The sequence below is a fragment of the Ochotona curzoniae genome, unplaced genomic scaffold, assembly GCF_017591425.1.
Source record: "Ochotona curzoniae isolate NIBS_2020 unplaced genomic scaffold, NIBS_Ocur_1.0 contig_2404, whole genome shotgun sequence".
Classification (NCBI taxonomy): domain Eukaryota; kingdom Metazoa; phylum Chordata; class Mammalia; order Lagomorpha; family Ochotonidae; genus Ochotona; species Ochotona curzoniae.
In genome coordinates, this window is record NW_024465451.1 from 4234317 (window position 1) to 4259311 (window position 24995).

The 24995-nt window shown below is 50.8% G+C and overlaps 1 protein-coding gene across 1 annotated transcript in view; it reads right to left on the reverse strand.

Annotated features, from left to right (window-relative positions):
* CSMD2 (CUB and Sushi multiple domains 2) overlaps positions 1 to 24995 on the reverse strand; it is a 580178-nt gene that overhangs the window by 374442 nt on the left and 180741 nt on the right. The window contains exon 4 of the mRNA XM_040974400.1: positions 2970 to 3164. Coding sequence (XP_040830334.1) covers positions 2970 to 3164 — 195 coding nt within the window. The remainder of the gene's footprint in view (positions 1 to 2969; positions 3165 to 24995) is intronic.

Here is a 24995-nt window from a genome sequence, read left to right on the forward strand (position 1 = left end):
AGGTTTCTGGGCCCAGGAAAGTGGGGGAAAATCTAAGAGGGGGCCAAGGTGCAAGAGGTAGGTGGCAGAAGATAGGGCCCAGGCCATATCACGGGGGAAGCTGGAGCCCCTAGGGCTGATGTCAGAGAGAAGCTTCCAGGGAGAAGGGGCTTTGAGGGTCAGGAGGGGAACCTGCAGGGACAAAAGTTGCCTGCATGACTGCAGATTCTCTACGTGGGCTGTCCGGCAGGAAGACGCCTTCCTTAGCTTTTGTGTGTGCTTAAGAGCAATGGACCAAATTCCCCGCCTTGGTTGGCAGGGCAGACCTGGGGAAGAGAGTTCAAGATCCAGAGGGTGTGGAAGGATTCCTGAAGGTTGGGAGGTGGGAGTGGGGGTCACTGTGTTAGCATAGGACACTGATGTGAATTGTACATCCCAGGACAGTGTGAAGCCGTCTCTGCCTCAGACACTTGCAGGATATGTACTTAATTTCTATCTATAAGGTAAGAGCATGCTACAGATAGTGCCACACAAAGAAAGGGTACTGCTTCTTCTGTTTCCTCATTTTAATATGTGATTACTCCTGTGATCTTATTTTCCTGATCTGTCATGTCACAGTTTGGGATACCCTCCTGGCAGGTCAGAATGTTAACAGTGACATCCCCAGGGCAGGAGGTGGGTAGGGATGCTCTGAGCCAAGACAGTTTCTCACTGTGATCTCCCCAGATTGGTTTGGTCATTCTTGCTGTCAATCTCCTGCAGGCAGACACAAGGCTCTAGCTCTCTTGAGCTCCACCCGGATGGAACAACATGACTAAGGATGATTCTGTTGGCTGAGCAGGGTAAAGCAAGGAGGAGGCAAGTGGCAACTCGATTGATTGGCTGTGGCTTGTCTATTGGAAGAGAATTCACAGCATTGTCTGGACTCCAGCAGAAAGGGTGCTATATGATCAATTAATTATGCCTGCCACGAGAGTGGGAGGGAGATTAGGTGCACATGCCAAGTAATTTCCATCCCTGCTGTCGATTAGAGAAAGTGAGTGCATATGGTGGGAGGAGGCGCAGTGGATCCCAGGGGCTCAGCTTTTGATCGTTATTACAGAGAAACTTCCTCCAAGAGGAAAGCAGAAGATAGAAGGTAAGAAGAGGAGTTCCTCGTCTCAGTCATTTCTCAGTTCCTGGAAACGCTCTTCAGGTCCATCTCTGGTGTCCCAGGATCCACGGAATCTAAAGATGAAGAGTTTCAGGAAGCAAAGTGCAGCCAATGGTAAACACACATGGGATTTGGTAACACGAGGCCAAATATGGGGGGGGTGGGGGGTGGACAGGGGAGAAAAGGAGAGGAAGGGAAGAGGCCAAGGCTGAAGGGTGCTGCCAAGACACAGGGCTCAGAGGCCAGTGAGGGAACATCAGACATGCCATGCGAGGTTTCTTCCAGGGTGGCCAAACATAATCCGCCCATGTTATAATCCTAATGCATGTACTGATTTGTCACTAACTGTGCTGTGTGCATGGGAAAAAGATGGGCAGGACACCCAAGTTCAGTATCCCTTTTCCAGAATGCTTGGGACCATGAGTATTCTGGATTTCAAATTTTCTCTGATTTGGGAGTAGGTTACATATGCATGATGAGATGCCTTGGGGATGGAGCTCAATCCTAAGCAAAATTCACTTACGCTTCGTATACATCTTACACATGTCACCTGAAGATAATTCCATGCAATATTTCAAAAAATACTGTGCATGGAAAAAAGCCTCATGGAGTGGGGTTCTCCACTTGGGACATCAAAATGTTTCAGATTCTTGAGCATTTCAGGTTTTAAATTTTCATAGAATGGATGTTTAACCTGTCCATAAAAACTACAGCTAGAATAGATTAATTTCTCCCTTTACTCTTTCCTATTCTTGCTCATTCTATAATCATCATACATGATTTGCATCATCAGACAGAAGTGATTCAAAATGTATTTACTTTATATGAAAGGCAGAGGCCAGAAAAGGGTTGAGGAGAGAAAGAAAGAGTCGAGAGATCTATCCACTGGTTCACTCCTCAAATGCCTGGAACAGCCTGGGTTGGGCCAGGATGAAGCCAGGAGACTAGCACTCGACTCAGGTTTCTCCTGGGGCTGGCATCAAGACATTCCCTGCTGCCTCTTGGGGTCTGCACTGATAGGAAGCTGGGACTGTGGCTGGATCCAGGACACAAACCCAGCGGCCTACAGCTATCCGCAAGTTGCATGTTGTGCATTGTACCAAACACCCACCCAGAAATTATTTCAGAAATAAGTGTGGCTGTTACAAGTGAGGGTAGCAGTAAGAGGACAGCCTAGAGGAGAGTGACCAGTTGTTCAGGTTTGTTTGGGACTGGAGAGTTTCTAAAGCACAGGACTTTCAGTAATAGGACTGGGGAGGTCCTAGGAGAAGGTCCATGCAGGCGGTCGAGGCTGACATGGCACTGGGCACAGGTGTTTATGGGAGGTGGCAGTGGAGTCGTTGGGGTTCATGGGTATTTAGCATGTTTGGAAGCTGAGAGGAAGGAGCCACGAGGTAGATGAGCGCTTGAGTGGATAGGGCAAAGAAAAGGCCAATCACCAGGTGAGGGGGTGAGGACATGGCTGGGTGTGAAGTGGCACATGCCCAGGAGGGGTGGTTTGGAATGGCCAGGGAAACTGCCTCTTCTGGGGCAGGAGCGCAGCGTGGCCCAAAAGATGTCATTTGCCATCAAGCAAGAAGTCAAAGGAGAATGCACCTGCAAGCTGGAAGCTCAGGTGTGACTGAGCAACCCTTGGAACACCCTGAAATCCACCAAATACCCAGCATGCCCTAGAAATTAGCTCCCCCTAGTGGAAATTCCACACCTGGCTAGGTAGAGGGGTGCAGCTCTCTGCAGGACTCTACACCCCCTCCACACCGATCCCCAGGCAGGATCCCATTGGAAGCTTAGCCTCCTCTCCTGTTGCAGCTCTGGGGACACTTCTGTGGCCACCTACCTCTGCAGGAGGGCAGGGGGAAGTCCCACGTGGCGCTGTTATCGGAGCTTGCATGGCAGGTGAGCACGGCATGTCCCTCCAGGAAGAAGCCTGGGTTACAGCTGTAGCGGACCTTGTCGCCGAGGTTGAAGGTGGATCCTTGCTGAACGCCATTAGGCAGCCTCCCAGGGTTCCCGCAGGCGTGACTGGGGAGAACTGTGAGGACACAGAAGGCAACCTGTGAGCTGGGCTGTACCCCTCTCCCAGCTCCCAGCAGTACCTCCCTGGGCCATGGGGCCTCGGATCCACCTCTCCCAGAAAGGGGCTGTCGAGACCTCTCATCTCTTAAAGCCACGAGTTCCCCAAGAAGGGAGCTGCATGTGACAATTCGGGTCAATGCTTTTCCTACTGCGCAACCCTGGAATCACGTCCATCCTGGTCCTTGGGAACTGACTCCCATCTCCTGGGTGTGGTCTTAGACTCCACACTCCTTCTCCCTGATACCACAGGGCATGGGAAAGAACAGATGCTCACTAAACCCCGTGGTCCTTTCCATCATGCATGGTCTGCCCATCTAGCTGCCAGAACGGAAGTGTCTATTATTATTATTATTATCTGGTGGAGGTCAGGAGAGTTAAAGGAGTCTTTCACACTGCCATGGACAGTGAGGAGGCAAGAGATGAACCCAGGTCGTCATCAGCCTGAACTGCACATGGAGAGGCGGGTATTAGGATCTGGGAACACAGCGGACCACGTGAGGTCAGAGCCAGGGCAATCACGGCTGCTGGGAGAGCACTCTCATTATCCAGAGGAAATGGCCTTGGCGAAGGTGCCAGAGCACCACAGCCTGCCAATTATGAAGAACACAGGGATACAGGACATGACTCCTGGGACCCATGAGTCCTCTGTTCCACCTAGCCTAGCTCCCCTGGTTCTGCCATTTCCTTCAGTACGAACCCGCTATGCCCTGAAGGCCACCATTCCAGGGCAGCCTCAAAGAGCAAGCACCAGGGTCCCACCCACACTCAGACCACTGTCCATGTGTCTCTCCCTTCATCTACCCAGCAAGGATGTCTCTGAAAGGCCGAGCAGCCGGGTCTGCAGTACAGACCTGGGTGCCACATGGCTGGCTCACCTCTTAGCCTCACGGCTTGCTCCCCAGCTCTGAACCCTCAATCGTCCCTTCACTAACCTCTCTGGGCCTTAGGAATGAGGCACATTGGTAAGACAGGAACCACAAGGGTGTCATTCCCGTGGGGTTGCAATGGGAATTAAATAAGGTGAGGTAGTTCAAGGGCTGAGTATAGTTTGGAGTACAATGTGTATGCCATGAGAAAAGTAAAGCTCTGGTAAAGCTCTGGTGAGTGGTAAAACAGATCAGGCAGTGGACCAAACCCTGTCTGGAGCAGCAGAGGGCTGAGGTATTCTACAGAGGAAGTGACACCTTTACAAGATCTTGACATATTAGCAAGAGCAAGCAAGGCCAGAAAGTTTTGGCAGTGGAAAAAAAGCATGTGCAAAAGCACTGGGGTCAGAGACATCTAGGATCTCCGGGAGCCTGTGGTGAGAGGGTGGACTGGCAATGGTGAGGAAGAGGGGATGGGCAGATTGGACCTTCTCCAAGCCCTCGCGGATATTCCTTCCGGCCGTGGTCCTGCTGCAGCCTGCCTTTCTGGACTCTATCAGCTCTGAGCATCTCAGCATCCTGACAAGGAAGGCCTTCTTACCCCCATCTCTTCCTCATGTTCTTCCTAGCAGGAAAAAGGCCCAGGTGGAGGGAAATGGCAGACTTTGGAACCAGCCTGATCTGCATCTAAGGTCAGATGTCGCCCCTGTCTTGTTTTGCATCCTTTGGGTCATGCAAACTCAGTTGCCTCCACTGAAGGAGGAGTGAGGACAACAGCACACAGCAGCTGAGCAGGTTCTAATAATCAGGGCTGCAGGGCAGCATGCTGCCTGCTCACAGCAGGTGCCCAACACATGCAGCCAGGCAGGCTTCTGACCCAAGAGTTAAGGAGCCAGTTGGGTCACCCCTGTCCCATACCAAAGTGCTGGATTCAGGCCCCTGCTCTGTATTCAAGGCCTTTGGATACACAAGCAGCAGATGGCCCAAGTCACTGGGTCTCTGCCAGCCACATGGGGGAACCAGATTGCATTGTAACTCCTGGGTCCAGTCTGGCCCACACCTCTCTGCTGTGGGCAACTACAGAGTAAACAAGCAGATGAGAGAATGTTCTCTTTACCTCCCAAACAAAAAATGTGATGTTTTAAAATGTGCAGATGTTCTCCCACAGAGCCAGGAGGCATGCGGGAGGGGCCTTGGTAGCAGCTGGCACTTACGGGGATCTATGAGGGAACTTAAAAAAAAAATCATGGAAAAACAGAATGACTAGCTAGTATGCATTTGTCACCAACCTTTTTTCAAATATTTACTTATTTATTTGAAGGAGTTACACAGAGAGAGAATCTTCCAACTACCGTTTCATTCACCAAATGGCCACAACAGGCAGGGCTGGGTCAGGCCAAAGGCTTTTTCTGGATCTCCCACATGGTGCAAGGACCCAAAGCCTTGGGCCATCTTTTACTACTTTCCCAGCTGCATCAATAGGGAGATGGGTTGGAAATGAAGCAGCCGGGACTGGAACCTGCACCTGTATGGGATACCGGTGTCTTAGCGGTGACATCTCCTTGCTACAACACAATACTAACTCCCTTCTAGGAACTTTTTGAAGAACCCATATTTGTGGGTTCATTTATTAGTGGTTTAAAGAGTTTTAGTGTGTGTGAGTCCCCTTGGCAACAAGCATTTATTATGGGCCCACAGTGCTTAGTACTGGAATGTATCAGAGGGTCAGACAGCAAGAGACCTGTGCTGAGGGGCTTATCTTCCTACGGGGAACTGAAAAGCTCTTCTCTGCCCCACGTCATCTTCACCTTTGACAAGATTTATCTGCCTCACCTTGTGGACCCAGAATCTTCCATGATCTTCTGCCATTGGGTCACATGGTATTTCCCATGCTCCCCTGCTTCACTTAGTGTTTCCCAGGATTCCCTGCTGCTGTCAACTGTGGAAGCAGTGTGATGTGTGTGTGCACACCTGCCTGTGTACTGAGTGTTAAGGGTGGGAGGGGCTGCTCAGGTAAACATTTGGAGAAGAAAACAAGCTCAGGGGATGGGAGGGGGCCAGCCAGGGGAGATGGGCTGAGAACCGGTGTAGAACTAACGTTTCATTTTCCACAACGAGATGCAAAGACCCAATTTAATTAAATTACTAATGTCAAATTTTTAATGAACCTGCTTCTGCTTTGGGCTTTCTTCTTTCGAAATTAATGACTGGAACGTCACTATAAATAAAAGTCGACTCTTTTTAAAAAGTCACTCTCAAATGCTCACTGCTCTTTACTTAATGAGCTGTTCCAAATCAGAGCCCTCTGACCTCCTGTCTCCACAGAAATGCATGGGACTCCGAGGGCACTCCCTTCCAAATCCACTGTCTCAGTGCCCCGCCTGCCCCTGGTCCTGCCCCTGGCAGGCCACACAGTGACTGGAATGAAGGGAGACCTTGGCTCAGAGGGGAGTGGGTTCAAAGCCCACCTTGCCTGCTTTTGGAGCCATAAATTATACCTCTGAGCTTGAATTTTTCATTTGACAATGCACAGATTTTTCTTCCTGTATCGGTTTGCCAGAGCTGCTCTACAAACTGGGCAGCTGAAAGCAACCCAAACTTCTGCTCTCATAGTTAGTGGAAGCCAGAAGCTCAAAATCAAGGTGGTGGCAGAGTCAGAATCCCTCTGAAACCCAGAAGCAGAGTGGAGGCTCTGCTCCTCTCGTCCCAGCGTCTGGTGGCTGCTGGCACTGCTTACCTGGTAGGTGAATCACTCCAAGCCTCTGTGTCCATAGGTGCTCTCCCACCCTATCTCTGGTCCCAAAGTCCCTCTTTTCCTCCAGTCACAGTGTACGAGGCACATCCTCATCTTCCTGTCCCCACCTGATTATCTGCAAAGGCCCTATTTCCAAATAAAGCCATATGTGGAAGAGGCTTCCACATATATACTTAGGAGACACAGTTGGATTCATCACAGGGCTAACTGGCAGATTAGGGGCTTTTTTGAGGGGTTTTGGGCTAGAAAGAACTAATTCTCAAGACAATGCTGTGAGTTTTTGCATCGTTCTCCTATAGGAGAAAAACTAAAGCAAAAACTAAGGCATAGAGAGCTTAAGGAACTTGTTTCCCAAGGCCACAACAAGGTCAAAACTGGCAGAGCCACAGGTACACATGGGGGTCTTCTGGCCCCAATATTTAGCACTCCTGATTAGCATTGGACGTTGCTTTTGGTGGAGGCAAAGCACTGAAACACATAGTAGATACTTCATCAAAGAGAAGGAACCACAAGACAAAGGTCAATCGCTGGTTGTTCAGATCGAACATTTTTCATTTTTCTCCAGTCTGATTGCAAATCCTGCACATTTGAATAGTATCAAGGGCAACACTGAAAGTGTGGTCTTTTGTTACTTGTCTAATATGCAACTTGCTGGGAAGACATAGGAGATTGGCGACAAGCCAGAAAGCAAAGGCATTCTAAAGCACAGTCGTCTTTGATCTTCCCGATCTTGCCCATGTGTTTCTCGGCACAGATAATATAACCGTTCACACGCTCCTGTCTGCAAAGCTTCCCTTTGATTGCTTACAAAATGAAGAGTGGGATATTTACATCCAGCGCAGCCCAGAACAATATTATTAACGCTGTGCCTAACACTGAACAATTCCACTGCAGATTAGCTGTGGGGAAGTTGGTCCCTTCTACAAAGCCTGGCTCTTGCCAATCAACAAAATGTTCTTGACGATTGTATGACAATGACTGTCCTCCATTACGGCCGTGCAGTGAAAGCTACATCATGCCTTTTATTTTTAATTTGAGACTTTGACTCCTGTATTATAATGAAGAGTCATTTATGCTCCCTGGACAAGCACCCTCCATATGTTTTGATTTCTTATCTCCCATCAAGCTCCTCGCTCCATCTTCATGGCCATATCATTGATGCAAAGTAGCTGGAGAGCTGGGAGAGAGGATTCAGTCCTCACCAGGAGCAGGGGTGATGCCAGAGGTGTGCGTGCATGGATGCGACTAGGAGCAGTGGGTAGTGCCAGGGGAGGAAGGGATAAAAATCACTGTGCACTGATAGGCAGCTCTGGGAGAGGCATGTCTGCATCCCACATTATCTCACTCACTTCTTAAGACTCCTCTCTTCAGCTGCTTGGCCTTTTAAACATAACTTATTGTCCACTGACTCTGGGCCATTCTCGGTGTCAAGTGCTTTGCATCTATTTCCATCCCCAAAGAGTACCCAACAATTGCTGTTTCCACTTCCTCTGCACCATGCTGGTACATATTTGTAATCTATCATATATTTGATGCATGATAGCCTATGTTCTAATCTATACATATTTATATGTAATACATTCTGTATTATATGCATCTATGCTCTGTATGTTTTCACATAAATACATACCTTGTGTACTATTCTAAATCTATGTATAGTATACTTCAATTTTAATCTCATGTACTTTATATAACTGACCACATATGATACACTATGCCTGACATATTCATTTGTTTCACATTGCCGCAATGCAGTCTCCACAGGGCAGGCATTTTGGGGCGTCTATTTTGTTCACTGCTATGTCTCAGTTCCCAATATGTGTAGCAATTTCTTGATGAAAGTTCATTGAAGGGCTTGGGATTGTAGCAGTGTGCATTAGGATGCCTCCTGTGACATGAGCATCCCATACTGGAGCTAGCAGTACAATCCCAGCTGCTCCACGTCTGAGTCACTACAAGCCAACACACCTAGGAAGGCAGCACAGGATGGTCCAAGCACTTAGGCCCTCATCATTCACATGAGAGGCGCAGATGAAACTATTGAATTCTTTCTTTTTTTTAAAATTTATTTTTATTGGAAAGTCAGATATACACAGAGGAGGAGGGCCAGAGAAGAGGATCTTCTGTCCAAAGATTCGTTCCCCAAGTGACCACAATGGCCGGTGCTGCGCTGATCTGAAGCCAGGAACCAGGAACCTCTTCCAGGTCTCCCTTGTGGGTGCAGGATCCCAAATCTTTGGGCCGTCCTCGACTGCTTTCCCAAGCCACAAGCAGGGAGCTGGATGGGAAGTGGAGCTGCTGGGATTAGAACTGGTGCCCATATGGGATCCCGGCGAGTTTAAGGCTAGGCCACACCGCCGGGCCCAAAACTCTTGGATTCTAGCTTCAGCCTGGTCCAGTCCTGGACATGGAAGGCACATCGGGGGTGAATCAGCATATGCGGGATTTCTTTGTTGTTCTATCTCTCCCCATCTCTGTCTGTCACTGTGCCTTCCAAATAAATAAGACATTTTTTAGAAAGTTAATTTGAAGGACTTGCTGACCTTATTTAATTATCCCAACAGCCTGTTGGGTCAAGGGAGGTGCTACAGTTCTGTATCCTTGTTGAAGCGAGCATGGTCATTCACTTCAATGGGGACACTGACCCAAGGCCACACAGCTTAAGGCAGTGGCAGAGGCAGGTGCAGAGTTGAGTTCCCCCCTCAGTGCCTGGCTGCTGGGCCCATGGACTCTGCACCTGCCCCAGGCTGAACTTGTGTTGATCATTGCATTTGAGGTCTGAGACAAACTCCCAGAGACGCTCAGGCCGCCCACTGGGAGGATCTGAGGTGACTATCAGGCAAGTCAACCTCCAGCTTGGCCCTGCATATTTCCTGCTTGTCAATCATCTCATCTCAAGGCAAGGATGCTAGGCTTTAGGTCAAGCGCATGCAACCCAACCCAAGCTGAGGCCTGTGTTTGCGATTTTGCAACCTTTAGTGTCAGGGGTCCGTGGGGACACCCACACCTGGGACCTGTCTTAACCTACTTGATCAGAATTATAGAGTGTAAAGCTGCTGCCCAAAGACTGCAAAGCTGGGCTGAGATGGAGACCAGCACATGGGAGCCTATTCATGTCAGCTCCTCGTTTTCTCCCTCTGATCTAACTCTTCAGTCTCCAGGGCTTTTGTTGTCTGTAGCTTTTACTCTTAAAGGCCATAGCTTGGCCTGGCCCCGAGGGTCCCACTCCTCCAGAAATCACACTGGCCATGTCCTTGCTTTGCATGCACAAACCTTTGCTGTCTGTCTCTCAGACCCTGATTCCCCAACTGCTGGTCCAGTGCCTTCTGCTGCGTGGTCTCCACTGAGTCCAGGGTAGGCATCACCGCCAGGACTCTGCCCTCAGGACCCCAGCAGGTGCTCATGTGACAACAGTGGGTTGTATCCCACAAGGGGACACAGGCCTTTCAGGTGACTCACAGGAAACCCACATTTAAGGGTTTGAAAGATCAGTTTAAGACTCAAGACAAGGAAATAAAAGAAACAATCCTGAGCTCCTGTGCAGTGTTGTGAGGACTAGTCAGAGCCAGGCGCGACAGCCTAGACCTCCTGAGGTCTGACCCCTGCCGACCTGTGCTCCTTCTCCACCTCCGCGTCCCCCACCCCCACCGCTGCTTTCAACTTCATCTTCCCTGGGCATACCTTGCTGCTCGGGCAAACTCCCCTCTTCTCTCGGAGGCCACACTACAGTGTCAGCTCCTTTGTAAAGGCTCCTTGATGCACAGCCTTGGCGTCTTTATAAACCGTAATATCTCACAAGAGTGCACCTGGATGGAATTTAAATGAGGTCCTGGTGCCATTGGTAGTCAGCTGGCTCCCAGAATCAGGGAGTGCAGTCTCTGCTCGGTCACAGGGCAGGTTACTGTGGCCATGCTGTGTTGTTCATCCTGCAAGCTCCCACTCCCACACCTGTCGACCCCGGACATCACGGCACCCACTTCCGGAGTGCTGTGGGGGCATGTGTCCGGCAAGGTTGTGGTTCATTCATTCATGCCTTCACTCATTCGGAACACATGGGCTTCTCAGCAGCTGAGCCTGCTGGTAATTGCTTCCTTAGGTGTTCATTTTCATCTCTGGGCTCCTCAAGGGGCAGGGATAGTGTTGTGGCTTTTGTAGTTCCAGTGTTTGATTTGATGCCTGGTAGGAGGAAAGCGATTACTTGGAACTGGAACGTGTTGAGTGAATTAAATGTAGACAGTGGTTCCCCCACCCCACCCCCCCGATAGCCATGAGGGAGGGGTTCCAGCATCCCCACAGGCACCAAAAATGTGCAGATGCTTAAATTCCTTATAGATAATGGAGTAAATATTTGCATATAACCTCCGTGCATTCAGCCTTCTATGCCCAATCATCTCTAGGGCACCTAGGATATCCAACACAATGTAAATGCTATGCAAATAATTGTTACATTGTTTTGCCTGGGGATCCATGGCAAGAAAAAAGCCTATACATGCTTAGTGTACAGACAATTCAAAAAAAAAATATTTTCAATCCGTGACCAGGTGCATTATGGATACAGACTCTATGAATAAAGAGCACAGATTCTGTGTGTATTTATACAGTAATGATAAACCAGGTAGACACATAGATACCTGTGTACACATACAGATGTATACAAAGCAATGCACTGGGGCACACGGGCCGCTCACTGTTTCTGTACAGGGCCAGGCAACAGAGTATGTGCTCTTCATATCACAAGGCCTTTGTCTCAAGGATTCAATCTTTCCTTGGAGGAGGATGTAGCCACAAGCCATGTGTGCTCCCTTCACTCTTTATTTACAACAACAGTCTGCTGGTGTTACTCAGCTATGTCCTCCTCTCAGGGGCACGGTTTATTTCTTAGGGGCTGTCCACCTCTGTTGATCGAGTAGGATGTGTCAGGCAAGATCAACTTGGGTGCAAGTCCAGGAATGGAGGAGGTGGGGATACACAGGGGGAGGGACCTGCAGAGGTGACTGACAGACAGTGGAGGGTCTAGGAAGGGACAGGCAGTGGCGTCTGAGAACGGAGACTCAAATCAAGTTTCCTTTTCCTCCACGCCTTAGTCCAGCCCTGATGAGCACAGTGCTGGCTGCAGGGAAGGCCTTGTGTGTTTTTAGCCTAAACTCTATCCCACTAGAATAGGGCTCATTGGAGACGACCCCAGAGGGCTGCTCTGAAGGCCTGTTTTACAAGCCGGAGAACAGAAGGATTGCATGGCTAGCAGTGGTAGCAATAACAAGAAGAGTGACAGAGGTGATCACTTGCAGAGGCCTAGGACGAGCTGAGTGTTCTGCTCATCCTGCCCTGAGCCAGCTCTTCCCAAGCCATGTCTGCAGAACTCCTCACTTCAAGTATGCACACTTCATTTTTCTCCCAGTGTGGACCCTGCTACAGGAAGTGCTGGAACATGGGATAACACAGATCTGTGTTGTTTTCCTTTCGGATGTCATCATCACGAGGTAGTGACAGCAATGATTCCCGATACTCACATGGAACTTTCCAGATTAACATATTTGACAAACATGATCCCCCTCTGGACATGCAGACCTATATTTACCTGGGGGCAGGGTGGCTTACATTTTCTGGGTCCCACTGGCCAGTGACTTCTAGTGGTTTAACTAGTTTGGTCATAAAGGCACACTCATCGCGTGCAATTGAGTGCAGAGTGTGTTACCTGGTGACTATTAGACTAGGGTGTGTTTCTTCTTTGGGCCACAATGACTTTCAAGCTTGGTGTGTTCACACTTCTGCCCAGACATCATCCGTCTAAGCTCTGAACCAACCCCAGCACAGGAGCTGCAAGAGAAGGAGGTTTTGAACCTGGCCTAGCTGGAGAGTCCCACCTTGCAGCTGGGACTTTGGGTGAGGCTGCTCACCTGGGAGGCCATTCTGTGCCTCACCAGGACTGTCCCCAGGTGCTTATTAACCTCTCTCACGTTGACAGCCAGCTTGGAGCTGGGACTTAGGACTGTGGGTGAGGTTCCCCACCTGGGAGCCTCACCAAGGCTGTCCCAGATTTCTTATTCACATCTCCCACATTGACAGCCAGCTCTGCAGCTCTGTCTGGGGACTGTGTGCTGGTGCCCATATCCTGCCAGCTAATGGAGAAGGGCTGCCTCTGGGGCCCACACACCTAGGCTGCTCAAAGTTATAACTAGTCTGCAAACTCCAACAGTCATGAGCCCTTGCTTCCTCCTGTGGCTCCCTTACTGCTCCCTCTCATCTTAAAGCCAGAGACAGTGGGCTCGCATCCTGCTGTTGGAAACACAGCATTCCAAAGACCCTGGAATCCCTGTCTTCCCTTGCAAGAAGCATTGAAACAGAACACCATCCACCTTTCTTGCACCTTCCGCAAAGGACAGCAGACACAGCAACAGCAAAAGATATCGATAAAAGACCAGGTATGTCTGTGGCCCTGTACGGCACCTGTGTGTCCACATTTCCCCACTTCCTGCTCTAGTCAGTGCCATGGCCCTCTGACCTCTAACATGGATGCTCATTTTTTTTTTAAAGATTTATTTATTTTTATTGGAAAGGCAGATTTGCAGAGAGAAGGAGAGACAGACAGAAAAATCTTCCTTCCTGTTCATTCTCCAAATGGCCACAACGGCTGGAGCTGAGATGATCCGAAGACAGAGGTCAAGAGCTTCTTCCAGTTTCCTTTAAAGGTGCAGGGTGCCAAGGCTTTGGGCCATCCTCTACTGTTTTCCCAGGCCACATGCAGGGAACTGGAGGGGAAGCAGAGCAGCTAGAACATGAACTGGTGCCTGTATGGGATACCAGTGCTTAGAGAGGATTATCCAGTACAGTCATCACACTGGTCCCTAGGACAATCATCTGTCTTACAGAGAGAAAACCAAGAGTCATGGAGAGCAACCTGATCATCTTCAGGCAGTTGGGAACTGGGGGAATTTGGGAGAAGAGCCCCATAGGCTAATAATCTTCACAGCTTTCCTTAGCCATGGCGTCACAGGGACAGAGCAGGGAAAGGGAGCAGCTCAAGAACTCTGTGTCAGGCCCAGTGCAGAGGCTTAGTGGCTCAAGGCCTTGCCTTGCACGGACCAGTATCCCAAATGGATGCCAGTTCTAATCCTGGTGTCCCAGCTTCCCATCCAGCTCCCTTTGTGGCCTGGGAAAGCAGTAGAGGACAGCCCAAAGCCTTGGGATACTGCACCCGCATGGGAGAACTGGAAGAGGCTCCAGTCTCTTGGCTTTGGATCAGCTCAGCTCTGACTATTGTGGCCGCTTGAGGAGTGAATCAAGGGGTGGAAAATCTTCCTCTCTGTCTCTCCTCTTCTCTGTGTATCTGACTTTGTAATAAAAATAAAATACATGTTTAAAAAAAGAGAACTCTGTGCCACTTCCTGACTGGGCTATAGACATGCCCAGGGAATACCTCTCAGTCTGAGAATCTGGCCAGTGGAGGAAAGAAAGGCCCCATATTTGGCTTGTTCACTTGGTGTTAGTCCAAGAATGAGGCCTTGGTTTCCTGCAGGCCTTGGAGCAGATGGAAACCATCTGACTGGGTCTTCCAGAGTTACAGAGAAGGGGCTTGGCCCTGGAGAAGTCCCAGACTGAAGAGACCCAACAACATCTTACACGGAATCACAGGCCTGTTAGCACCTTTCAGACCCAGCGTGCAGAACCCTCTCCTTCCAAACATGTGCTCATTCATTCTTAAGCACACACACACACACACACACATTTGGGTGAAACCAGCAACTGAATGATGCATTGGCATGAAGCCCTCCCACTCACACTCATGACAACACACACAACAGAAGTGTCTCCCACCCATACACCCTGAAAACACAACCTGGGTGTACTGCTTCAAATGCCAGTGCATTTCTGTGTGGCCCCTCTGGGCTAATAGCCTTTCTCCCCAGAATGATAGTGTCCTTGTGCCTAGTGTCCCTGTGCCCACACTCGCTACCTTAAGATCTCACCACTTGGGCATAGTAGGGCTGCAAGCATGGGGCCACAATGCACACTTGCTCCAGAAGTTGCTCCAAGCAGCTGAGGCCTCAGTCTGAGACACAGAATGAGCAACAAGAGCTATGGGAGCAGGAAGAACCAAAACAACATGGTCATGTTTGGAAGAGGGCCCTGCTGGTCTGCAGATCTGGGTGCATGTTCTTTCTGACTGTGGATAAGCAGTGCCAGGAGCACAGGCCTCAGAACGTCCCTGTGATGACAATGGCCCCTGAAGGCTGCTGGTCAAATCCCACCTTGGTTGCAACGAGCCCCTTACCTAACAACGAACGTCCGGTACCCTTTCCATGTGGGCCAGTTTTTTCCCCAAAAAGGTTAGGAGGCAGGGAGTGCAGGACTTTCTAAGCCTAGCTCAGAGAGCCATTGTAAGGAAAGAGAAACACAAACCAGGCAATGACTTGGAGCCTGGCACATGGCAGGTGTTCAGTGTGATGGGGAGTATACACAGAAACCCTGGATTCCCTAAAGAAGATGCCAGTGCAGTGTGAGTGAGGATGGGGGTGAAACAGAATGAGGCCATGGAGCTGGGGAGAGCAGACAGCCAGAAGGGGGAGCACGGGAAGCCATGACCAGCTCTGCCAGGCAGATGGCATCCTTTGGACCTGAACTCTCTTCCCAGAACCACACAGGGGCCTGTTCCTTTGAGTCTGTAAAGATTCCTTCCTCATGATGCTAATACAACTCATCCGTGAATGGCCCCACCCGGATAAGGGATGTGCGGGACAACCCTGGCCAAGGGCTAGGAGGTGACTCTGAGGGTCACGGGGCCCACTGCTGTCTTCTGTCCCTCTGTGACTCAGACCTCAGGGATGGTGGGAAGGGATGATGTGGAGCTGTTTCTTGGCACAGCCACCCCATATGGTCTTGGCAGGAAAGGGAGGACATTCCAGGTACAGGGGCTGGCCCAGTTCCTACGACAGGTTCCCGTTTTCCAGATGCTTGTCCCTAGTGCTGCTGGCTCCTCAATTCCTCTCTGTGGCCAAAGTCCCAGCCTAGATCTTCCTACAGACTCCAGACCCAATCCTTGTCACTTTCAGGTTTCTGCAATGGTAAGCTTCTTTGCATATGGCCAGAGCCAAACTCCTGCCCTTAGCTTAGACCCATGGCTCCTCCTGCATTCCTCAGCCACCCAGCCATGCAAATCAGACCTTCACTGGGTCTCACCTCCAAGCATCCTTCCTCTTGTGCCCAACCCATTGCTCATGCTCCAAGCAGGCCTTGTGCTAACTCATTATCCTCTTGGACATGGAGCCATGCTGTACACTGTTCTGTCTAAAGAATTGCCTCAATCCAATCTCCTCCCTATACAACAAACAGAACCACACCTCTTCCCTCCTGAAGCACAGTGGTGCTTCTCTGTTATCAACAGGAAGGGATTCAAACATCCTGGAATGTCCTTTCAGGCCCTCTTTGAGCTGGCCCCTGGTCTCCACCTGGGGTCCTCACCATCAGCCTTCATTCTCAATTTTCCAGTAACACTGCTCTCCTTGCTTTCCCTCCACTGTGTGTGGTGTATATATCTGTGCAATGGTGTATGTATGTAGTGTGTGATTATGTGGGTGACCTGGGGTGAGGCTGGGGTAAAAAAAATTGATTTATTAATATTTAAAGAGTTACAAAGAGAGAAGAAGAGACATCTTTCATCCACTAGTTCACCCCCCAGATTGCCGCAACAATTGGGGTTAGGCCAAAGTCAGGTGCCTAGAGCTGTGTTTGTCTCCCACACGGGTGGCAAGGGCCTGTTGCTTTTTCCAGGGCACCAGCAGGGAGCTGGATTGGAAATGGAATGGTCAGGACTCAAATAGGCACCCACATGGGATGCCAGCATTGCTGGACTCAATCGAGATCGTGTATATGGGAAAGGTTGCTCAGGACAGGGAGCAAAGGACATACAGTCGAGAAGGCAGCAGTTGGCATTGTCTGGAACACTTGATGTTTACAACAAAGTTGAGCTGCTAGCAGCCCAGGGAAATCAGAAGCTGAGATCTGGAGCTACCAGCCCCACCTCTCCTCAAATGACATCAAGGTAGCCCCACCCCACTCTATCCCCAACCACACCTGCAGTAGGGCATGTGTATGAGATGGAGCTCTGAACCAGGCCATAGGCAGGATAGGGAAGAGGCCCCCAGGGTAGACCTGCCCTTTCATCTCCAAAGAGCTTCTGTTGACCCAACAGCTGTAGCACTGTGACCACTGGCTGGATGGGGACAAGCTCTGAATTTTGCCTTCTGGCCCTTTGATGCACCACCCAAAGCCTTGAGACATTTTTCTGGTACCAGAGAAACCCCCACTTTCTCCTCTTTCCTTGTCCTTGATCTGATAACCTGGCCCATGGTCAGTGTTACTTGACACAGGTGGTCTCTGGCTTTTCTATGTCACACCCAGGGCCTGGCAGCTAGCAGTCCCTGGCAGAGCTGCAAGAAGACTCCAGAAGCAGGCTTTGTTCTCTCCAACCTCCATAAAGCAAAGTGACAAGCGCCTCGATGCTGAGCACTGCTGTCCACTCTGCCCTCTGTCTGGGAGGCATATGGCCAGCGGGAGCTGCTTATTTTGACATAGGCTCAGTTTACCAATGCCTTCAGTGCAATGGAACACAGAGGGTCTGACCATGAGCACCCTCACTGGTCTGGTCACCATTACTCTAGAGAAGAACCCAACAGAATCCATGGAAGGCTGCAGCCCCCACACTGAGGCCTGCTCTGTGCCAGGCACAATGTGGGCCACTGCATTGCCAGATGATCGCTCAGCCTCTTCCTACCTACTCACCTACCTTGACTGCAGCTTCCTTGTCACCTTCTGTCTTCCCTCCTCTAATCCTTCACACTGTGCTCCATTCTTAGCTGCTTATAAAACATGTCCAGCTTCCTGGGGTCCTTGGCCCTCCTGCACGAGGCAGCCACACCCTTCAGTCTTGCCTTCTCGGCTCATCTGGGGACCCCCATCCTTACCCCTCCCTCAGTCATGCATACCCCTGGTCCTGTGACACTGCCATGCCTCCTCTCCCACCTCCCTCATCATGCTCCTTGGCCTCTGCACTTGCTTCCCCTTTCTGAAAGGCTCTTCCACCCTTCTGCTCCAGGGAACATCCACCTCAATCTAGCCAGACTAGTTCAGGTGTCACTTGGATGTAGGCAGTGAGGAACAGGTTCTGACGTTGGACAGCACCATCCTGCTGGCCCACTGTAGTCCTGCAGTCTGCAGTGTGACAGCCCAGCCAACTTGCCTGACGACCTGGTCAGCACCAGCTAAACACTGTCCCTGTGCACTGCCCAGACCTGCTCCCTTCCAGCATCCACCAAGCATCCCCTACTTCCATGTAGCAGAAATTACAGCTTCTGCCATGCTGTAACTAGGACTCAGCCACAACAGCCACAAAAGGTACAAGGCCATCTCTGGCTCCTGTCGTGAACCTGACACCATGATACTTCCATGATTTCCAAAAAATGACAGGCATGTGCAGTATCCACACCCTCTCCAAAGCTGCATCCCAGATCCCACCCCCACACCTCCAGAGGGTATAAAAGGATATCCCTGAACTGTGTTGCTTGCTAGGTCATCATCTCCAAATCTTGCCCAAACTCATTCCCGAGCATGCAATTTCATTTTAAATAAATCATGTATCTGTTCACCTACATCTCTTGCTGGAATCCTCTCTCACCTGCAGACATGAACCTGGACCAATCCTAGCCAGGGGCCATCCTACTGTGACTTCTCCAATGCCATTCTGGAAAACTACCATTTTTTCCCAATCCCACCCTATCAAACCATCTTGGGTGCTTCACACATACCCTAACAAGCAAAGCTGGGGAGGAGGCCACCAGAAAAGCAGAGGCAAGGGCTGGGTCCTGGGAGATGCTACAGAGAAGGAACAGGTGGATCAGGTGGATCAAGGGGCAATGGCACAAGGATTGTGAGAAGGACAACAGGGTCAGCACGGTGTGAAAGCTGAGAACTCATGTAAAAGAGGACCTAACAGAACCATTGGAATTGGTGGTCTAGGTATAGAATCAGAGGCATCAGATAGAGGGAGAGTGGTGGGCGAAGTTAGAAGTCTGAGTGAGGATGATGGTCTTGCACTAATCCTTAGGGGTGTCTAATTCTTTCTGCCCCACGGCTTTTGCACGTATTTCCATGACCCACAAGTGTTTTCTGGCCTTGATTCCTTGGCATTCACACTCATCCTTCAGATCCTTCAGATCCTTCAGATCTCAGCTCAGATGCTGCCTCCTCAGAGAACCCTACCTTGAGACTTATTCCTATCACCCCTTATTCACCACTCTACGTTAGCTGAAATAGAAGGTGGCTGAAGTGCTTGAGCTCCTGCTACTCATATGGAAGACCTGGAGGAAGCTCCTGGCTCTTGGTCTTGACCTGGCCCAACTCCAGCTATTGTAGCCATCCGGGATGAACCAGTAGATGATCATCCATCTGTCTCTCTTTCTCTGTAACTCTTACTTTAAAATAATAATAAATCTCAAAAAAAAACCTCTTCAAGCAGGTTCCTTCTTGTTCTTTCTACACTGGCAGAATGTGGGTGGCCAGGGATGTGGTCCCCAAGGTGGAAGGAGATTTCATTCATGAATCACCATGTGAAAGAGTCAGCCCAAGAACCAGGCACCTGCCCAGGGCACTTATAAAACACAAGAACTATAGTTGGATTTGGATTCACTGAGTCACAGGAATGTGGGGTCTTTAGGTTGTGATGGTCTCAATGACCATTCTCTGCCATCCAACCAGGTCCAGCCTGAATTAACTGCCCCAGGTCCTGGTTGGATCTGCTTGTCCTGCTGCCAGAGCCCATGCGGTCTGGCAGGTATCAGGGATGACCGCAGCCTGCATGGCCCAGGGGCTTGGCTGTCCCTGTGCATCAACACTGCACCGGCTTGGCTGCTCAGAGGCCTCCCAACACTGCAGATTTTACTAGGATCCAAGTAGATCTTCATCACTCTGGAATTAGGGATCTTTTGAGAAACAACAGAGTACATGGATCCTCATTCCCTGAAGATAAGAATCATAAATCTCCTCTCCCTAAAAGCAGGTACAGCTCCCTGGGGCTTTTGCTCAGCCCAGGACCCAGCTGGGAATATCTATGCCAAAGAAGTGTCCTTGCCTGCCAAGGTTGGAAGTGCTCCCTGATGGAGAGGAGCAAATTTTATAGACTCCAGAGCTGGCTGTGACCATGTCCAAAATGCCCTGGAATGGCCCTCTTTGGTAGGGATGCTCCTTGGACAGGGTCCATGGTCAGAGCTCAGTGTCCCCACAACAGTACCACCCATTAGTGAGGACACTCAGGGAAGCTCCCGGAACTCGCAGTGTCCCCTTCTGTTAGGAGGACAGTGGTTTAGCTACCTCGTACAGCAAACAGGAGGACTAAGTTAGATCAGCAACCATCAGCACTTAGCACTTGCCTGGCTCAGACTCCAGGATTAGCACTGGTCCAAACCCTCCCCTGAGCTCGGGCAGAGGGACCGCAGCCACCTCCAATTTACAGAAGAGGTAAATGGGACCACAGACAGAAACAGGCTTGGCACAGATAGAAGGCTCAGAACTCAGACCACTGTGCTTGACTGCCCTGCACAGTTTGATAGCAGGGTTGCTATGGAAACATGTAGAACCCACAGTGAGATGTACTGATGTCAGGAGAGAAAGGTGTGGGGGCACAGAGCAGGTGGCAGTCCTGTGGGGCAGCCTGACCAAACCCTGGCCTCCTGAATATCCATGGTTATGCTACCAAGGTCAAGGAGGAACAAGGAACAGTGTGATCCATGGCAGTCAGGTGTGACGGGCAGACCAGTGGGGACACTAAACATGGCACATGCAGGCAGAGGTTATTACTCAACCTTACAGAGGAAAAGGATTCTTATCCATGCAGTAACATGGGAGGTCCTTGAGTGTAGTGTGCAAAGTGAAATAGGCCAGCCACAGGCAGACAAAAATGCTCGCTGCCACTTATAGAGGTACCAGGGGGTAGTCAAAGTCGAAGATATGGCCAGTGGCAAGGTCAGTGGTGGCCAGGTGCATGGGCAGCTGGTAGCCACAGCTGGTTAGAGGTTCCATAGATGGTTAATGCCAGTGGTGACCCAACAGGAGGAAGCTGCAGGGTGTCACTGGACATGAGACTTGGCCAAGCTGGCAACTTCTGTTGTACACATATCATCAGGGGGCTGTCGGGACAGCAATGGTGCTAGTTTGTGACCCTGGGATCTTGCCCCAAAAGAGAATCAGAAGAGGAAGGGGCTTCTGGGTCCCCTGTGTCTCTGCTCTGCCTCTCCAGCCTCATTTCCCATGCCAGAATTACTTCTCATCAAGGAGCTGCCGGAGATGGAATGTGAATGAGGAGCGCAGCTTGATTTTGTTTTATCTTCTTTTCCCCAGTGGGGAGCTGCCTGTGTGAGGCGGGGTGGGGCCATGCTGTGTTGTGGCTTGTTGCCTTCCACGTGGGAGGCGGAATGTGCAGCACCCCTGGGCCTACACAAGGCATGCTCCTTCCAGGAAATCAGTACTTGGCACCCCATCAAGTTGCTCCCCCCCCCCAAAAAAAAAGAACTCGAAGGAGCGGGCACTGGTGTTAGATCCCCCTGAGCAATCTCCTCATTGAACCTGGGCCTTGGTTAGAAAGGCACCAAGATGCTAGACGCCAACAAAGGTTTGCATTTTCACTTCTGTTTCTTTCCTGTAACTTGGCGTCAGGCTTCCTATCTGTAGGATGGAGATCATGAGCCTACCTTGTAGAGCTCAGTTGTGGGCTAATAAGATGTTATGCATACAGGGTTTGGCACACCTGTGCCAACGTGTGAGCGCTGACATTGTCCTCGAGTACTGTCACTGCTATCACTACCATCATCATCATCATGCTTTATTGATATTTGACTACTGCCTGTGCTCCTCTCTCTGCTCAGGTGTCCAACCAGCCACATATGGGCCTGGTGGCTGTGTTCCCTTGGTGCCCACACCAGTGGCAGGTGGAGCTGGCACCCAGTGTCCAACACTGGCACCAGGATGAACTCATATTTGGGCAATGCCTGTGTTCTTGGAAGCAAGTTCTTCAAAGATGAGCTGCTTGTGTCCAGTTCAAACCTGGTATGGCCTGCTGTGCCCTGGGAGACCCCAGACCTATTGGTTTTTAATTTTGGCAAAATGCATGGATGGTAAAACGGAGCTTTTCAACCACTGTTAAGTGTGCGACTCAGTGGCATCAGACCCATTCTCATGGCTGTCCCACCAACACCATCATTCACCCACACTACGGGGTTTACCTTGCCAAACAAACTCCATACCACTGGACCATAATGTCTCACTCTCCTGTGCCCCCACCCCTGATAACTGCCACTCAGCTTTCTTGCCTCTATGGATCTGACTGCTGTAAGTCGCTCATATAAGTGGATTACACAGTATGTATCTTCTGGTGACTGTTGCTCCAATTTGGCACAATGTCTCAGATGTGCATTGTTGGAGCAGGTGCAGGCCACTGGGGACTATGCAATGCCTACAACACACTCTGTAGCCACTGGAAGGATGCAAGCTCTGTATTTTTTGCTACTCAGATACATTCCAGAACCTTCTTTCCTCCTAGCCATGCTTGTGGACGATGTTTGGATGCAGGCACTGCTCTCCAGCTCCCCTGCAACCTTGCTGGTCCCAGTCCCCAGCATCCCTCACCTGATATCTGTTAACTGGGTTCCCTCAACTCTGCTCTCACCCATAGCTGTTCATCACAGAGCAGCCAGGGTGATGGTTCTAAAACTGAGTGAGAGCGTATCTCGCTCGTGTTTACAACAATCCATTATGTCCCTTCATCTCCAGTTTCCTTCCCTGGGCCTCCAGAGTCTCCTGGGATAATCTATGCTTGGTGCCCTCTGTTCTTTCCTCACGACACTGCAGCTCCAGGCTTCAGCCTCTCCAAGCCAGTCCCCACCTCTGTACTGGCTGTGTTTTTCAGCATCCTGTCCCAGCTTTCAATGTAAGTGCCACTTAGCCTTCCAAGGTGACCTGTCCTCACTACGTCCTATAGGTCCTCTTCTCCTGGGCTGCTGTGTGATGGTACAACAGCCCCCTCCTTTTCCTTAGGATGGAGATCCTCATGAACAGAGAGCCCATCTGCCCCAGTACACTGGTACAGGACCTAGCCCAGACTCACCATCCAGGAAGACCCTGCAGAGGGAAATGGTAGAGCAGGAACTGGTAGGGCAAACAGAGCGAGCCCTTTGCAAGGGCCCAGATGAGGACAGCATCTTGGCCCTGGCTCTCTTGCCTCTCTCATCTGTGAGGACAGCCTCCGCTCTAAGGTTTGGGGCAAGATCACTGTGTGTCCAGGATTGTCTGGGTCACCACAGGAGTTACAACTCATCAGAGGGGCTGAGAGAGAGCAGCTGTGGCGTCTTCCAGCCTTCACTTCTCTGAATTCTGCAATGACCATTCTCACAGCCTGGATGGGAGAAGACACCAAAATCGCTCATGGGAGAAGGCTCAGGTAGGGCCAGACTAGGGCCCTAAAGCAGGGCTGGGGCAAGAGCAGGGGCAAAGGCAGAGCAGGGCAGGGCAACGGAGTGCAGGGATCTGGGCAGTTCGGGGCAGGGCAGGGTTGGGCAGGTCAGTGCAGGGTAGAGCAGGGCAAGATAGGGTGGCACAAGGCAGTGCAATGCAGGCATGGATCCAGGTAGTACAGGACAAGGCAGATTAGGGCAGTGGTAGGGCAGCGCAAGGCTGGAATATAGTAGAATAAGGTAATGCAGGGCTGGGACAAGGCAGAGCAGGGTAGAATAGGCCTGGGCAGAGCAGGGCTAGGGCAGGGAAAGGAAGGGCAGGGAAGGGGAGAGGTAGTTCAGGGCAGGGCTGGTACATGGCAAGGCAGGGGAGGGTAGGGGCAGGACAGGTGTAGAGTGGGGCTTGGCAGAGCACAGAGGACAGGGCAGGGCAGCAGAGAAGGTCAAGGAAGAAGCAGAGAATACTCTGTGGGCCCATAGCGACTGAAGACTAGGCGCCCTATGGCCATCAGGACCTGAACAGTCCCCAGTTCCCTGAAGCAAAAACTAGGGCCAGAGTGTGTCCTCTCATCTCCAACCCCACCCCCCGATCCTCCTCCACGTGCTCTCCTCGAAACCCACCAACCCAGCCACAGTGCGAGTCCGTGTTTGTGCTGCTGCTCTGCCTACAGACGCCACCCTGAAAAAATAATCAAACAGCTTTTTAAGTGATGCTTCATGCGGGGTTTCCATGGCAACGCCTTAGGAAACAGCCATGAGAAGTTCGGTGGGCTCGGCTCCCCTCCTCCCTCGACAACTGCCACAGGAGCCTTGCTCCATGAGATGCTGCTCTGAGAACCCGCGCCAGGTCCTGAGGGCTCATCACACACCCACTCTCTGCCTCAGCTTCCTCGCTGCTAAACAAGGTCAGCGACTGTGCCCGTTGCACAGGACGGCTCTGATCATCACACGAGTGTCAGTGGTTGGTACGGATGGCAGAATCTTAAGATGGCCCCCTTGGCCCAACCCTTATAATATCCCCTTGGATGTGGGATAACCCTACAGATACGCTAACCCTACAGATACGCTGGATGTGCCCAGGACTGGGTGACATTAAATGACAAAGTGCACAGGTGTTTGAGGAAGCCACGAAAGCCCCCTCCAGCTGACTCTGACAAAAGGGAGACTGCTCAGGATAGCAGGCGGGGGCGGGGGGATGCCCCGCAGCCGCTGGGTCACTGATGCCCAGCAGCAGAGACTGCCCCTGTGACTTTGCGGAATCCAGCCACCCTGACTGACCTACGGCTGCAAGCATGACAGGAGCTGGGAAGAAGAGCCTGAATCTCGGACAAACTCCCAGCCTTTTGACCAGCCTTGTGAGACCCAAAGCTAAGCTATTGATTTTGAAGCTGGCACCCCCTTTATCAAAGTGCTGGTGTGAGTCCCAGCTGTTCTACTTTGCATCCAGTTGCATGACTCATGTGCCCAGCGTAAACAATATCACAGGGCCTAGGTACATGGGCCCCTGCCCACACGTGAGAGACCCAAAGGAGCTCCTGGCTGCAGCCTGGCCCACCCCCTGAGAGTGGTAGCCATGTGGGTGAATCAGTAGATGTAAGATACCTTTTTCTGTCTGTCACTCCACTTTCCAAAGAAATAAATCTGAAAGGAGAGAGAGAGAGTATCCAGCT